The following is an 18,212-nucleotide window of genomic DNA, read 5'->3' as shown; positions in this document are numbered from 1 at the left end:
GCTTTTTTTTTTTACCAAGAATGTCTGAGTTCGACAAGTTAATTTATAAATGTAACAAGTTTTTTATTTTTTATTTTTTTGCATTACTGTGCATTCTCTGTCAGCCATGAAATAGTCTGTGGCTTATGTAAAGAGATTTCTATATGCTAATTACCTGATACCTGATTTGTTGTCAGACACTTTAGATTTAATAGTGCAAAATTTACAAAGGATATTTCTTAGTGACACAGTATTTATGTAAATTATCCTAAAATACATGAAATGTTGTGTTTTTATGTTTCAGCAAACAATAGATGCCTTTGTCTAACACTCCTGCTTGGGATATAATATCCATTAACCATACAAGGTGATAAAAGGACGATTACCTGATAGCTGCTTTATATCACATGAGCACTTTATTTTAAAAAACACTGCTTGTGGTCAGGAAACTTTACCTAACTGAAACCTAAATCTGCAGTTTCCTGATGTTTTTAATGGCATTGGTACACTGTATGGAGTCCAAATAACCGTTTAAATAAAAAAGAAAAAATAAAGTTAAGATTTGAACAGTAGAGACTATAATTTTGTGGTCATGCACACGGTGATTTCAGCATTGTAAACTATATTTGGTATTGATAGCTATAAATCAGCTTGGTAAATATGTATTTAATCACTACACTGTTGATATATAATAATAAGGCTGAGTTATAGTTTACAGTAATTTATGCACTTTTCTTTCCATGATTAAGCATCATGACTGACTAGTCGATACCCATGGGTCTAGCCAGGGAAGGCTTGGATAGCCATACCACCCCTCTGGCACCCCAAAGGAATGTCTGTGGTTTATTTATTTATTTATTTATTTATTTATTATTATTATTATTATTATTATTATTATTATTATTATTATTATTTTAATACATGAATACTCACCCATTCATTATATATACCACTTATCCTGTAAGTCACAGGCCAAGGCCACAGTGCTAAACAATACACCATCGTAAACAAACCAATCATTTTAATATTAAAATCATAAAGCCAACACAGGCAATCTGACTTAGCCAAAGGGTAAAGCATACATTGAACTTCTTGCTTGACTTTCACCTCTTGTTACCTGGAACACATTTTTATTTTCTTCCTTAGCATTAAAGAGGCATTAACAATATTATAATGGATAGTTATTCCCTCCATAAACACAGCGTTTTATGAATTTTAAAGATGTCTAATGGTAAGTGCATAGTTTTTCCCCTTCTGTTGCTTGTTATGCATTTGCAGATTAAGACATGAATTTTGACTGTTTAGAGTCATCTCTATGCAATGCTCATTCATAAAATATTAGGTCTTAGGAAACAGAACACTTGCCTTTATGCAGCATGGGTTTGTGATCTCTGATTCTAAAGCTGAAATGGGCTGAAAATTAGTGGCTTGTGGCTTATGTGGAAGCCCTGGCCGGGGCATACTCATACAAAATAGTTTATTATCGTGGTATTTTATAGTGTGTTCATGTAGCCTGGCTTGTGAACCTTAAATCTACATAATATGATCTAAATGTCTTACTTTGTCTTTAACACAGAACGGCATTGTAACTGTCAGGGTAGGTTTTGCATATATGCATGTGTGTGTGTGTGTGTGTGTTAGAGCGATGCAGTAGAAACGAATCTGTGCCAAGTGTCACACTAATGGGAATCCCTAACTTGTCTGAGCATCCTTGCAGAAAACATTAACCAACCACATAGCACCAGCAAAAGAAAATCTCTAGTGCTGCTCTTGTCAGCACCTAGATAAATATTCATGAGGGTGAGTAACATGCACAGTGACCCAAAATGATTTTGTCTTGACATTTCCCTAATTAGCAACCAAGTTGCATGCAGCAATATCGAAACATAATACGCACACATTTTTCCAGTTGCCTGCATGTGTGTTTGAGTATGTCCTCTTTAAGGAGTTTCTCTGTGATCTATTAAACATCTGTATTTTTTGTAAACAATTTGGTACTGGTGTCAGGACAATTAAAGTCCTGTGTAGTACAAAAGCTTCATTGAAAAAATTTGCATTAAACCAGCTGCAACAACAAAAAACTGTTTCACATTTTCACCTGATTTTATTTATGCACCTGTACATAGTGGTATTTTAATTATCTTTTGAGAGGCAGTTCTAAATAATAAAAAAAAAAATAATAATAATATTCTTTATCAATTTAGATATTATTTATCTAGTCACACAAAAACAAAAACTCAGAAAAGGAAAGGGAACTGTGTTAGGGAAAATTTTATGGTTACCAAAATCTGGGCCTGTGGAACAAATTAATTCATTAATATCAGTCTAATCACCATAAGTATAGTCCAATAAGGTGGCCTGAGATTGCATGCAATTGCATATCAGGTCACATAGAGCCATGAACTATAAAAGTGAATAATTCAAGCAATAAAGATTGCACCAGAGTTCTCTGAAATGCAAAAACTGGTTCAGTTTGCCATTATTACAGTATTTTTCTCAGGGAATGTATCTGCAGTATTTGATTTATATTCGTTCCTTGTTAGCATCCCTGCCTTTCTCGTGAAAGGGAATCTCTCTCACAAGGGGACAAACGAATCAAGCATGTCACTGCATATCGTAATGTGTATGGCTGTGTATGTGACATATAAAATTTGAATTTGAAATGTCCAAGTGCAGGTCATTTCACAGGAAGGGCATCCAGGATGAAACTGGTTCCGAATCAAATCTGCAGATTCAGAATTGTTGCGAGCCCTAATGGGAGCAACCGAAAGAAGAGCTACTTGGTTTATCCTGGTGAGGGTGATGGTCAATCTGTAGGCTATCCTGGGAGCACTGACTATGAGGCAGAATTACACCCCGAATGAGACACAGTTTGGGGAAACCACTGTACCAAGATGAATAACACAACAATGGGTGTGAGCCCCTCTTTAACTAAAGTATTAGCAGTGATGATAGCCAGCCAATGACAGCTGTAATGCAAAGGAGATAATTGAACCCAGTTTATCCACCAGCTACTTGTGAGGAAATAAGAGCAAAAGGTAAACACAATAATACTTTTCCCTGTCACTAGTTCATCTCAAGGTTTCTTCCTCATGCATTCTCTGTTATTCATTTGCAGAGTATATTGACTATTCAAGTAGAATGGAATTCACATACATGATGCACATTTTATTATTTACACAGCAGTACTCATGGTCAATTTTACAACTATGTTGTGTCAGAGGCAGGAGGTGGGGGTGGGGTAACGAGTGAGTTCAATTCCTTGACAGTTATACAGAAAACACTAGAAAGAAAAGGAGAGAGCATGTTGATGTTTTTAAGCTACAGTATCTATACAACAACGAGGGGGCAGAGGTGGCTCAGTGATTAAAGTTTTCTAAGGTCAGTTCTGGCCCCGATACTGCAGGGACGCAACTGTTGGACCTTTACAGAAAGCAAGGTGCTTCACCCCTAATTACTGAGATACAATAGGGCATTGAGCTGGCAACCCAACCCTGTATATAACTGCCAAAGAGAAGGCGGATGTACTATATCTGTCCCCCGATGGGGCCGATGGTACTTAGGCCTTGTTCACACGGGCATTAAAATCAAGCGGTTTTCTTGCGTTCGTAGCGTCCGGTGAGCGCGGATCAAGCGGCGAGTGTTTTCTACACGTAGGAGTCAATGTTCACACGGGCTTTGGTGACGTGCGTTTGTCCGGCTGCGCCTTTATACGGCATCACGTTGCATGCAGCTTTTTCTTGGCGTTCAAAACCCAACGAACGCAAGGAAACCGCTTCTAGTTCGTTTTTCTTTATGTTCATTTTACGCTTTGGAGGACCGGATATATCCCATGATCCTACTTGCCATACATAGAAAAATGTGGAAAATAAAATGAAATAAATTGTTGAAAAACATATGCGGAAATTTTCGCATTTCTTTATAAACCACAAAAAAACGTCCTTTAATCCGATGTTGTGCAGTCAGAGAGTGAACCCGGTAGCGGCGGGCTTTCATATCCAGTTCCTGACACACTGCCCCCACAGGTTAACACACAAACTACAATTTGGGCTGCAGGCTGACGTTAGACAGACAAACGAACGCCGGTGTAAAAGTCAATTAAGTACCACTACAAAACGCAACATAAATGTCTAGGACGTTCAGAGCGCGTTCGTTTATCCAAACATTTTACGCCCGTGTGAACAAGGCCTTAGACTGAACCATCCATACAAGAAAGATTTGGTGTCACTGACCATTAGTGATTGTTAATACCCAAGAAAAGTGCTGCCATAATTTGCCTTTACGTCTTAAGCTGGTTTCTTACTGGTGCCACTACAGATGCTTGTATTATAACATGTTGAACTGCTACCTTATAAGAAAACAGACTTACTGTTCCAGTAAGAAAGGCATGATGACATCAAGCCAGGTGCCTTCTGTTTCAGACACGCTTAATGAGAAATACCAGACATAGCGCACTGGCAAACCGAGCATACATATTAAACGAACCAAATTACAGTATAAAAGATTTAAGGACACTTGAGATGAAAGACATCTTAGTGAATCAGAATATTGAATATCAAAAATAAATTTAAAATCATTAGTCTAAACAAAGTCTATTCTTTAGTGTCTTTAAACCTTGTTAACATACAGTGTGTCCTATATACATATATACAGTACAATAAATTATTCTCCAAACCAGCTGAGCTCCCTTTGCTCTGTGCTCAGATCCACCCAGCATCACACGTGTGCACCAGTGCACCAAGGGGAACCCAGTAATAGACTCAATTTAAAAGAACATAAAGTCTCACTATGAAGTGGAAAACTATTTAGGGAAAATTTTCACAGCAGTCATAATTCAGATTTTGTGACTGTCTCTGGCTTCAGACATGTAATGCAGTGGCGTGAATGGATTTATTAACATTGATTCTCACCTTGTGTCTGTGATTACAATTTCCCTTTTCTTTAGACACACAATGCAGAAGTATTAGTGGATTAATTGACTTTGATCACTGCCTTGTGTTTCTAGATTGTGTAAGTGGATTTATTAATGTTGATTTTAATGTTGAATGTCAAACTCACAATGAGAATGAAGCATGAAGCAGATTGACTTTGATCTCTGTTTGGTGTTTTTGGATTTTACGACTGCCAAGTGCTTCGGACTCACAAAGCAGTGGGTGGATTTATTAACTTTTGATCCTCGTGATTTTGATTTCATCGCCTTTCTTCAGACGAGCAACACAGAAGCATGAGTGGATTTACTGACTTTGATCTTTTCTGTCTGTCCTTTGAAATGACTCTATCAGGCTCCTTATGCGGAGGTGTGAATAGATTTATCGGCTCTCATTCAGCATTGTTGAACTAAGAGACTCATTTGACTTTGAGCTTTATTTTTATTGCCCTCGTTCTAAACAGTCCTGCACAGAGGCTTCTTTTGGGTCCTCTATCTGACAATCTTCCCGCCGCCCCTGACAGCTGGTGCATTTGGTGCATCTGGTTATGTCTGCTGTGCCCTGTGCTTCAATCGGAATTTCTAACCTCTGTTATAACCTTATAGGACCATAGACGCACACGCAGTTAGTTGATGCCCAATCTCACCTTTTACAAAGATGACAAAAGAAACAAAATGCATGTAAAGACCACCACAAGGGCTTTCCCAGCCAATTTCCTCTGACAATTCCAACCCTTTTAAGAGCAGACCTAAAGCTTTACTCTGCATTTAACTGCTAAATGGTGTAGAGGAAAAACAACAACCCCTAGTGCTCAACTCCTGGGTAATTTATTTTAACCCTCTTAATCTTTGTGTGTGTGTGTGTGTGTGTGTGTGTGTTGGGGCTGTGCGTGCACACTTATGTACAACCCCAAGACAAACTAATCTTTAGAACATGTCTTCAGGCCATTGAACTACATAAATTACATTTTGTACCACAGTGCAGTTCTAATTAATTCTAGATTCTGATTAGCCAGAAGAGTAATACATTTTCTTTAACAGCAGTTTCAGTTTGAGCTGTAACTTGAATGACAGAATGTACATTAATGCATTTTTTTTAAATGTTAAAAGATTTTTATAGTAAAGGCTCACTTACAAGGACTTAAAAGGACGTAAAATATTTGCATTTATTTAAATCTATTTATTAACAATATTCTCATACAATGCTCACTGTAAAATTACAGCACGTTATCACTGTTAATACACTGTGGACTTACAATTTGTCCTATTTCTCACACTCAATGGGAAATGAGAAAATGGATACTGTCACATGCAGTATTTGTCATTTCATTTCACACAACGTTCAATCCCCTAAAAAAAACAATTTTAAACTGTGATCCTAACTTTTATTGTTTTAACTTGTTCCTAAATTACCCAGTCATTGTAATTGTGCTGATGTGGTTCATTTCTTTTTTCCCTTTTGAACAGTGAGCAACTGCAATAAGGCAAAGAAATTTCTCTGGGGTTTATAAAGTTCTTTGAACCTTGAACCTTGAACTTGGTATGGCTGACACGTTTAAAAGTTTTTAAAAAAAGTTCTATTTAATAAGTAAAAATGCAATGAAGCTTTTTGTAAAGAGGCATTTATCCAATCTCTAGTAGTGCACTCGTAGTGCTTTCTTTTATCTCCAATAAGTCTTCTTACAGAAAGTTCTTTCTTAGTAACTAAGAAAGAACTTAAAAAAGCCCTCATTTATTAATATTTTGTTTTTTGTCCACCTGCCTCTTGAGGATAGACTACAAGTTCTAAATGGAATTAAGGTCTGGAGAATTTCCTGGTCATGGAACCAAAATGTTGACTTTTTGTTCCCAGAGCTACTTTGTTCTCACTTACAATACTGTAGGTGCTTCTGTATTTGTTCCATTCTTAATTCATAGCTGTGTTCTTAGGCAAAATTGTGAGTGAGCCCGCTGTCTCGGCTGAGCAGCGACCCCAAACATGAATGGTTTCAGGACATGCAAAATATTCTGAAAACATTCATGTGTGGGGTCGCTTCTGGATATTTTGCTGTTGGCATGAAACAGGACTGATGGTAGCACTCACCTTCATACAGTTTCAGGAAGGGCAGAAAGAAAATTAGGAACAGACTGATATTCTGCATAAGAAACAGGGATTGGACTGCTGAAGACTGGGGAAAAGTCATTTTATTTGATGAATCCCCTTTCTGATTGTTTGTGGCATCCGGAAAAAAGCTTGTTCAGAAAAGAAAAGGCGAGCGCTACCATTCATCATAAGTAAATAAACTTTAGTATAACATAGTAACATCTGAGATCACCAAGAGATCTAAAAACACTGATGCAGCAGACTTTGTAAAAATTTATATTTTTGCCAATCTTAAAACGTTTGGGCACGATTGTAAAAATGGTACAGTAATTATTAGCATAGTAATGTGGTATAACACTGCTTCACATCACACCACACAGAGACAGACTGTGCTTTCTGTCTTTATCTAGCTTAAATACAATAGTCCTAGAAAACTGTGCAGATCTTGTATGATGGCTCTGTCTTTTTCAGTGAGTATTTTTTCCCCTCTGTCCGGATTTAGTAATCCTATTAATTGTGGGCATACATGTTATTTCACTTGTCTCACGGAGAAACACATCTAAACACAGTAAAGTCGCTGATGTCTTCAATATCTGATTCACTTGTCTATCAGGAGCTTTAGGCTCACAGTTGGTGGGGAGAAAAATAACATTTGGGTAAAAGCGGGCAATTTCCTATGTCTTATGCAAGCCTACCTCAGTCTTTCAGCTCTTGTGCAGGCACACTCTTAAGAAGCTTCTTAAGAAATGTTGATTACTTGTGTGACATTTCTTCCACACTTACCCCAATGGCTGTCAGGATAGGGACTTGATAGATCCATTTGATGTTGCCTGCGCTTAGCTCCCAGCATCTACAGAGGAAGCCAGAGATTTGAAAAACAGAGTGGATAATGTGGAGAGGGAAAGGGAGCCAAGTCAGTGTGTGAATCGAGGAGGGCATGGGAAAACAGAGATAAAGAGAAGATAGCAGAGAACAAGATATTTTTTATTAAAAGATTGTTATTTATTATTATTATCACAGATTTAAAAGTGATCAGTTGATTCAAGTTGAACTGCAGAAACACTGTACAGTAGGTGCTATTTAAAAAAACTGGTTTTATAAAAGTAAGGAAATTGTTTGGGTACATAAAACGTGTGTGTACTGCTCAGACACACTCCAGTTATACTATAAACTATGCTGGCCTCCCTAATCCTGTTATAAATGTTCACTCTGAGCTGTTGCATTGAGCTCTGGGGATTAATTATCCCTTCAAAGATGATTATGCTTCATATTAACAGAATATTTTTGAAGGCTGTCTTTTATGTATACGAACCGTATCACACTGTCTTATTCACTGGCTGTAATTATGAAGTGTCTAACTATGTTAATTTTCATAACTAGACTCTTCTTCAAAGGAGCCTTTAGACATAAAACATAAAAACTGCAAGTCAACAAATCTTTTCCTTAAGTATCCTCATCATTGAAACAGATTATTAAAATGCTGATGCTGTGTCTGTTTAAATAAGGCAGACATAGATTTAACTGAAATTATTACAGGTAAAATGTTAAACACATATGACTAATAACTTAATATCTCATTTCATCTGGGTAAGATTGATGGAGTGGAAACATACTGTATGTGTGGAAAATAAAAAACATTTTAGAGGGTGGAGAGTTTTTTTACGATTGATTTCAGAAATCGTTTGCATGAACAAATAAATGGCGGAAAGCCTACGGAAAATATATTTTTATCTCTTTACACATAGGAAAACATGCAGCATTTGTATCAGACAATGTAAAAAAAAATGTCATGGCAAGTAAAAATGAGATTGCAGAAAAAATATTCATAATCAATTTTTAATTAATATAGATGTTCTTTAATATTTATATATATATATAATTTTACCCTATATTGAACTCCTACATAATACATACACATGAATGTCATAAACTACTTATTCGTTATGCTTAAGCTAAGCCTTTAGCCATTTTGACATGTAATAATGTGAGATTGCTTGATAGCTAATTCTTTTCACCACTGATACAAAAGACCAGGAGTCTAAAAGGCATATCAGCAAAGATGTTCATTTACATTAAAAAAGCAGCTGATAATTGTATTCATTTATTTTCCATTGATTGCCAGTGGTCTTAATTATACTGTAACTCCTGATTAAATCCTTGAGCTATCCAACCCAACTAGTTCTCAAGTAGTCTGAGAAAGAACCCCTTAAATAGCAAATAAGAATGAATACATACATACATACTGTACATACATACGTACGTACGTACGTACGTAATCTTACGTATGCCTAAGATTATACTCTGTATTAAACTCATACATAATACTTACATATAAATGTAAGAAATTACTTTTGCTTATGCTTAAGCTTAGCCTTTAGCCATTTTTGACATTAAGTAATGTAAAATTGCTTGGTAGCTGATTATTTCCACCAGTGAGCATACAAAAGAGCATCACCTGGAATCTGCCACTGCTGCTCTTACGATTGCCCAGGCTGACACAAAGAGGGCAGGTACACCTGAAATAAGATAAGATAAGATAAGATAAGATAAGATAAGATAAGATAAGATAAGATATCCCTTTATTCATCCCACTGAGGGGTGATGTTTTAATGTCATATTTAAGATATTGTAATTATTGTATATATATATATAGTAACATTATATAGCGTATACAACTGAAATATGGAGATTTGATTCACTGGGAGCAGCACTGATTGTTCATTCTAATAGCAGCAGGGAGAAAAGACCTTCGATATCACTCTTTCAGACACTCGGGATGTAACAGTCTGTCACTGAAGGAGCTGATCAGAGACGTAACTGTTTCATACAGGGGGTGAGACTTATTCTCCAGCAATGACGATAGCTTAGCTACCCTTCTCCCTTCTCCCACCTCCTGTACAGTACCTAGGGAAATCCCCAGAACTAAGCTGGCCTTCTTAATCAGTTTGTCCAATCTCTTCCTGTCTGCAATAGAATAAACTACTCCATAGAATATGGCTGACGCCACCACTAAGTCAAAAAAGGTCTTTAGTAGTAGTGCTCCCTGAACTCCAAAAGACCTTAGTCCCCTCAACAGAAAGAGTCTGCTCTGTCTTTTTTTATAGATAGCGTCTGTGTTGTCTGTCCAGTCCAGTTTGCTGTTCAGATGAAAACTGAGGTATTTATACGAATCCACTCTCTCAATGTCCTTTCCCTGAATGTTTACTGGTGAGAAAAAAGTGTGTTTGTGCCTGTGGAAGTTCACCACCAGTTGTTTTGTCAGAGAATAAGCAAAAGTAAATAACATAAAATAAAAGAATATAACAGTAATGCTATAGAAAAAGAGCAAAAGAATATAACAGTAATGCTACAGAAAGCTATCCATGTGTTGTGTAGCAATCTCAGAGAAAATAAGTGGAAGGATTTATTAGGTTAGTCTTTGCTTTTTGTGTTGTATTATTGTACATGTGCATTAAAATCTATTAATGTATCAACATACAGTATTTAAATAAAGGGAAGTGAAGCCTGGAAAAGGAACAAAGATAAATAATGGTAACAGTTGGTAAACTCATTAATTAGAATTAAGTCAAATTACAACCGTCATTTATTTTTAGTAAAATTGAAATAATATCAATATGTAAAAGGTACATAAGGCTAGAATCATATTTGTATTTGCATATTTTGTTTTGTATATTCTATGGATTGTAATGTGTAAGCAGTTTATATGAGTCTTGCTGTGCATGTCAAAACCAAAGTACTTTTAATGACAAATAAACTTTGAAAATCATACGAATTTGCAATGATTCACTCTATGAAAGTCCTAGGCATATTTGAGTTATCTAGTTTTTGCATAGTTTCACAAGCCATGAGGAAGTGGTTGGCAGTCAAAACATTGTTTAAGTAAGAAACACTCACTGAGCTGAAAATTAACTGTCAAAACCTGGTAAAGATTATTCATCATGCCAAGTAATGTTTTTACTTTGCTCTGCCTTGTAATATTTATATAATGTAGGCTTTATTCATTAAATAAAAAAATCAAATGTATAAAAAAATAAATACATCTGGAGAAAGCAAGTAAGAGTTTTCTAGTATCTGAAACTCGGACGCTGACTTGTTTTAAGCATTCGAATAGTTTCTGTTTGTGTTTGATGTTATCTGTGATTGAATATAAAAAATTCACTGAATAAATAAAAAGTTTGGGTGTTTCATTTTTAATCAAACTAAAAACGTATAAATTTGAAACTAAAAAATATTTACAAAATTGTGGGCTATGACACCCCCAAGACAACACTGGACAAAAAAATCTCTGTTAAATGGTAGAAAGTGTTATACAAAGATAGAGTGTTTTATGTTGCGAAACTTAGGGACACTAGGTGATACTTATAAAAAAATAAAAAACAATGTTATTATTAATAGGGGACGCCACAAAAAATATATATTTTTTAAATACTAAATAATGCCACAAACCATCAATAGACAAAAGAAGCCTTGTTAAAAAAAAAAAAAAACTACCAGCATAACACCGTATAGCACTCATTTATTCTAAATCAAAGCTAGAATAAATAGAGACAGAAAGCTCTCTTCAATACTCACACTTTGCCTTTGTGCACTGACATTTTCTCCTTCGATTTTTTTTTTTTTTTGAGTATCGTGATTGATTCGGAGGACTGGTGACTTTTTGGTGATCTTTGTTAATTTAGTTTTCCACTGCATCTTTTTTTTTTTTTTCACATGCAAAATTTATATCCTACATTTTGCATGCAAAGCTTCCTCTCACAGGGCAGTAAACAAGGGTCAAGGTCAGTATCAAACTACGCAGAGGAATTTCATGCAATGGTGACAGAAAGCAGATGGAACGTAGAAGTGTTACTAATGACCGTCTATTATGGTCTGGGAGAACAAATCAAGGATGAGCTGAGCCGGGATTGGCAGACCACCACAGAGGCCCTCGTCTCACAGCTGTTCTCATGGATCAGCTCATTAGATCCAAGAGGTCGCAGTCGCTCAATAGTGGTAGAAATGTAATTGCCAACTACAAATTTTGTACCCAAGCCTTCATGGCTGAAAGTGGACTTTATATTGACTTAAACATTTCCTGTTATATTGAACTTTTAACCTTATAGCACACAAAAATAGCAGATATTGATTTATGGTCTCACTATTTGTTATCCCCCAAATGCGAATGGGTTTCCTTTTGAGTCTGGCTCCTCACAAGGTTTCTTTTTCTTGTCACTACTCGGAGTTTTTCCTCACCCCTGGCTTACTCAACAGGTACTAACTGATATGTGTGTGCTTGTTTTTTTTCCTTTATTTTTTTCTAATTTATATCTATATTTTCCATATCCATTATTTTTTAAAGCCACTTACTGACAGTCATATTTAAAAAATTATTTGAATTGAACTGAAGAGAGTAAGTTCAGTTAATCTCTTTATAGACTTTTTAGGACACCTAACTGCCTGCAAATATGGTAGATATGATATTTTTGGAATACAGGTACAAAGTTCAATTTTGCTAAAAGGCTGGGACATCGTGCTAACAGTTAAAGCTATTGATAATTGCTCTTTAGCCCAAGCCTATATGACTGCAAATAGGTAACTGTCATGGAATGCATCACACTTTTATGTAGACGGCGCTCCCAGTAAAACTGGTGTATTTGGATATCATTGGTTAAAAGAAAAACATAATCCCACATTTAATGGGGCAGAAGGGGATTTACCATTTTAGCATTTGGAATGATTATTTAAAAAAGCCAAAACATAAACACCTTACTTTAAACAGATTTTATAATATGACCGTATAGCCTTACTTAGCAGGATTACTATCTTTTCAAAAAAGAGGGAAGCCATTGGCCAAAATGAACCAGCACCCATCTGTCTTTAACATTAATAACACCCTACACTGCACCATGTCTGCACCCTCCAGTCCGCTAGCACTGCTTGGGTTTTATGCTCTTTGTCCCTGATCTTATAATCAGAAACCAACATTTCTGTTGCTCTTGAATGGCCACAACCCAGATCACGTAAACAAGGTTATTTATTTTTCTATAGCAGATAGGAGATTTTAGATCTGTAGCAGCCACATCACGTTCACCTTAATAGTTTATATGAATAAAGGACATCCAGAAAGCATTTGAATTGCTGAGGAGGTTCACTTTAGCACTCAGACTCACAGTGAGTATTTGTAATAGAGATAGATGCATGCAAAATGGGAGTGGGAGACATATTGTTGCAATGATCAGCCATGGGTAAGACATACTGTACTTGTGTCTTGACTTTGCCCAAACTTTTTTTGGCTAAATCCAACTATAGTTTGGGAGATCAGAAACTATTTATTATCAAATTGGTTCTAAAAGAGTGGAGACATTGGCTGGAGAGTGGGCAGTATGACACGACAACGAGACTCGAATACATCTGGGACAAGCCACATCGACACTATTTTTTTTTTTATTGTTTGTTTTTGTGATCTTCTACTGTCCTTGGAAAGATCTGTCTTACAAGCCCAAATATCAGAACCAAATCCTGGTGGACTTACTGTAAATGAAGATGCATTTGGATATGTTAGTCCAAACAATCTGCCAACCGAAACATCTATAGCACACAGTTGACCCTCTGTACATATCACAGCATTACACCTGACTCTTATGTCTGGCACACACTTTTCAACCTGCACTAGTATAAATAAAGATTGAAAGTTCATTCCAGTGTTAATATTTGACCTTTCTGCTGTGACATTTTCTGCCAAGTTTTTTTCACTTGTCTTTTCTGGGATTTTTTGAACTGCTTTATTTTTTGCACCTGCTCTGTGTGCATTTGGGTTGATTTTTTCCTGTTTGTGTTCAACCTTGTTGAGTGCATAGTTAAAATTTCTACTACTTATTTTTTGTACTTTTTCTTTTATTTATTTTTTTTTGCTTTGAAAATGTTTTTGTTTCATCCCAATTCGGCTTTCATTTCTGCTTGTCCAAAAATAAATGAATAATGAAGGGAAACATGCCAAAATATTACACAACCATCTACAGCATACCACTTATTTAGTTTAGTGTCATGGGGGGTTGGAGAATATCCTAGAACTAAGGGAACAAGATAGGGCACACATTGGATGACGGTCAAACTCATTACAGGGGACCATAACACACACAAAAACACCCAATCAACTTTGACCTATTTTGTAATGCCAATCAACCTACATGCAACACAACTGGGAGAAAATTGAACTATTAAGAGGAATCCCTTGAATTACTGGGGAAACTAAAAAATTCCATGAACACAGCCAGAATTCAAACCCCTAACCCTGGAGGTGTGAGGCGACAGTGCTAACCACCTAACCGTTGTGCTGTTGTCTAACCAATATTGTAGTGGCCTTTATTGAAATTTAAAACAGTCATATGCCTGTACTTATGACAGCATAATTTGCATGCTTTTTTACAAACAGTTACTTATCATGTCTAGTTTATTTTAATGCACAGTACAGTACTTGGTGTTTACTGGCGTTACCGAATATTCAAATTATGTATGAACCCTATTCTATTTTTTATGTGCATTTCTTTCCATTGTAGGTTTGTTATAAATAGGATGTATATCTCATATATAAAAAAAAAAAAGTTAAGGATTTGGATTATTAAACTTTTAAATAAGACAATACTATTAGACAAGCTCAGGAAATGGACTAGCAGATTAGAGTGTGAATCTTCTGAATATGTTTTTATTCTTTGTTGTGAAACACAGCCCTGTTATGTCACATCACTGTCTCACCATGCTTCCTGCTAAGTGCACTCATTTAGGCAACTACCATACAGAGAATCGACATTATAGTGCTTCATTATCACCAAACAATTATCCTTCTGACTTGCAAACTGCCTATTTTCTGTTATACAAGACCAATTACACAGCTGGTACAATTGACACCATTTGTTTTAACAATAAATATGCTTATGATTAAGCCCATAATTTAAGCTCATAACTTTTCTAAAAGTGATTCTACATATCAAAGTTGTCTTCAACCTCTGCCTTGTCAGGAGTGCAGCAGAGAAATGAACTTAAATTAATGCTTATTATGCATTAATTTAAATGTAATAATAAAACAAAACAAAAAAACCTGTTGAAGCTTTTCAGTAGGTGTTTCTCTACAATGCATACGATGTGATTTGTACATCTGTATTTCCTGCAAGCACAGAGAAGTACTTTAACTTCTAGTACTGTAAACGGTGTGTAGTATATCTGAAAAAAAGATAAATATAAAAAATATATATATAATTTCTTATAAAGTATGTATAGTAAAAAGTATAAAGTACAGTATAAAGTATGTATAGTATCATATATGCACTGTTGCACGGTATATATATGCTTTTTAAAAAGGTATGAAGAGGTCATAGAGCTTTCCCAAAAATGTGTCTTTTAAGCTAAAATAAACTTCATACATTGTTTTTTTTGTTTTTGTATCTCTGCAGTGTCTATGTAAATGAGCTATAGACAGGCCCTGCTACTGCCGAAAAAATGTTACCAAAAGCAAAAATGAGAGCAAAAAGTCCTGGAGTAGTATTTCTCAAAACTACAAGAAAGTATTTCTCTTTGGAAAAAAAATATAAAGAAATGAGTGGTGGATCAAGAGCACTGCATTGTACTGCATGTTAATAATCAATCTGCTATTGTTTGTAATGTGCAACTTTTTTTTTAAATCATGCTTTAGCTACAAAAATCTGTTGTAATATTGGTGGTTGGTGTTATAAACATGATGAAAAATAAATGTGTTTAAATTCTAAATATATAAAATATGAATAGAAGTACGGTATATAGGACAGTCAAACAGACAGGCAATCTTATAGGCCTCAGAGTTTGATTTGGGCACACATGCAGTATAGGGCCTAGAGTATTTCCAAATGGACAATATATCATTTATAGAGCCAAGTGAAAGACTATGATGGAAGAGGAAACGCATGTTGACTGGCTAGATGTTTAACCAAAACCTAGCAAACGCACCTTCTCTGTAGTCCTCCTCCCTCTATTTTATTTCTTCTATTCAATTTTTTACTTTCTCTCTAATTCTGAGATCCCTTTCTTCCCTTTGTCTTTTTCTTTATTTGTGATTTTCTTTTTATGTCTTTTACTTAACATTTATTTTCATCTTTATTTTTCTCCCTAATTGTTTCCTTGCCTTTTTTTTTCTTTTGTCTTTCTCCATTTTATTTCTTAAACCAGAAATCAAAGTATCATGGAGCTGCTCTTTTACCTAGAACAGATTCAGGTCTGTGTAGGCGATTGTACACACACACACATTTACACCTAGGGGCAAATGAAAGTCTTCAATCCACCTACTGGCATGTTTTATTGGAAAGGAAACAGGAGAACCCAGAGGAAACCCACATGGATATAAATAGTGAACAGAAAGTCTACAGAGACAATAACCAAATACTAAAGTTTGAACCCAGGAGCTTTAAGGCTTCAGTGCTATTTACCGCACCATTGAACCATCCTATAATTACAGTGGGGTACTAATAAGAAATGTATGCTGCTTCAAAATGTATTTAATGAATGTTTTACAATATGCTACATGACAACAGATTTTTGCAGCATCCTGGTGATACTTTTTGTTTTTTTAAAACAGTACTCCACTGTAACTATTATACCAATTTGTGGTGCACATTCATACATAAGAGCAAAAAAACATATACTGTACTGTAAGTAGTACTTCTACTAAATAATACTAAGAATCTTTTTTTTAAACTAAGAAATATAATTAATAACATTTTAATAATAACTTGTCTTTATGTTTTTTGGTACAGTGTAAAAGTTGTATTAATAATACAGCATATAAATCTTACTCTTAAGCATTAGCAGAAAGTAGAATTAGAGGCACTACATATCGGTCTTCTAGTGAAATAAAGAAACAGCCACAATATAATGACAAGGCTCAAGCTCTCATCTGAATTGTCCAACATCAATAAAATCACTTTCACAGAACAGCTGAATAAGTAGAAATGCCATGTTCTATACTCACCCCAACCGATCAGAGTGAAGCCCCATAGGTACTTAGTGTCTGACAGGAAGGCCATAAAAATGAGGCTGTGTAGGTACAAGCCTTCCACAAGGATCCAGTAGTAGTTTGTTGCCAGAAAGTAGATGAAGAGAAGGACTGTCACTTTACAACCTATCTGGAAATGCAAGAAAAAACATCAATATAAAACAATATGACAATTTTAACACACAAGAAAGGACTGGGATGGTACACTGATTTATTTTATTTCCACAGCAAGAGGCTGAACAGTAACCTAAAACCGTGTTCTATGGGCTTTTGTCCTTAAAGGACAAATCGATAAAATCAATAGAAAATGTCATTTTGTTTTACTGTGATAGTCATCGATCCTAAGCCTGGGTCATAGTCTGTGTGTTCACTCCCTGGGTCTGTGTGGGTGTCCTCCTACGTCCTGAATACATGCCTGTAGTTGGATTGCCCCTAGGTCCAAATGTGTGTGTCTATGTCTGTGTTTGCGCTTGTGTGCGGGTGTGTGCATTGCGACTGCGTTCCTGCCTCATACTAGGTATTTTCCGGTAATTGAGCGGTGACTCAAAACTGAATGGAGTCAAATACTGAATGCATGAATAAATAAAAAAATGAATGAGGGACATGCATATACACATCTCCAACAGTGTACTTAAATTCTGATTTTATTTAACCATAAATGCTATATGATAGAATCACTTTCCATTTCTTTTTGTCTTAAACTGACTTTCATTCATGACATCGTCCACATTACAAGATTTAACTAAAGGATCTCAAAGATTTTTTCATGAATAAATATGGAAGATAGCAGCTTTGCTGTCACTGGTTATTGAATTTCATTTATTATTTTTTTAAGATTGCATCTTCACATTACTTTCGCACTGTATACAGTTAATATAAAAAAGTCACACACCTGTAAAACAAAATGTTAATGTTAAAGTTTTCTGAAGTAGAAAATAAACCCAAGATAAATGACAACAGAACATTTTCTACTTTAATATGAAACTGTAACATAAAGTTACAAGGTGAATAAAATACACAAATCTGTGTGTGTAATGTACTGTACTGTATATACACTATATTGCCAAAAGTATTCGCTCGCCTGCCTTCACATGCATATGAATTTAATGTTGGCCCACCCTTTGCAGCTATAACAGCTACAACTCTTTTGGGAAAACTTTCCACAAGGTTTAGGTTTAGTGTGTTTATGGGAATATTTGACATTTCTTCCAGCAGCGCATTGATAA

General features: G+C 35.5%; 1 protein-coding gene across 1 annotated transcript in view; it reads right to left on the bottom strand.

Moving 5' to 3' along the window:
• Positions 1-18,212, bottom strand: part of pth2ra (parathyroid hormone 2 receptor a) — a 100,410-nt gene that overhangs the window by 22,681 nt on the left and 59,517 nt on the right. Inside the window, exons 7-9 of the mRNA XM_053496755.1 lie at positions 16,963-17,116; positions 9,445-9,505; positions 7,773-7,839 (exon numbers count right to left, since the gene is read on the bottom strand). Of these exons, the coding sequence (XP_053352730.1) occupies positions 7,773-7,839; positions 9,445-9,505; positions 16,963-17,116 (282 nt within the window). The remainder of the gene's footprint in view (positions 1-7,772; positions 7,840-9,444; positions 9,506-16,962; positions 17,117-18,212) is intronic.

Source organism: Clarias gariepinus, chromosome 5, assembly GCF_024256425.1.
Source record: "Clarias gariepinus isolate MV-2021 ecotype Netherlands chromosome 5, CGAR_prim_01v2, whole genome shotgun sequence".
Lineage (NCBI taxonomy): Eukaryota > Metazoa > Chordata > Actinopteri > Siluriformes > Clariidae > Clarias > Clarias gariepinus.
This window is presented reverse-complemented; position numbering and strand designations above follow the sequence as displayed.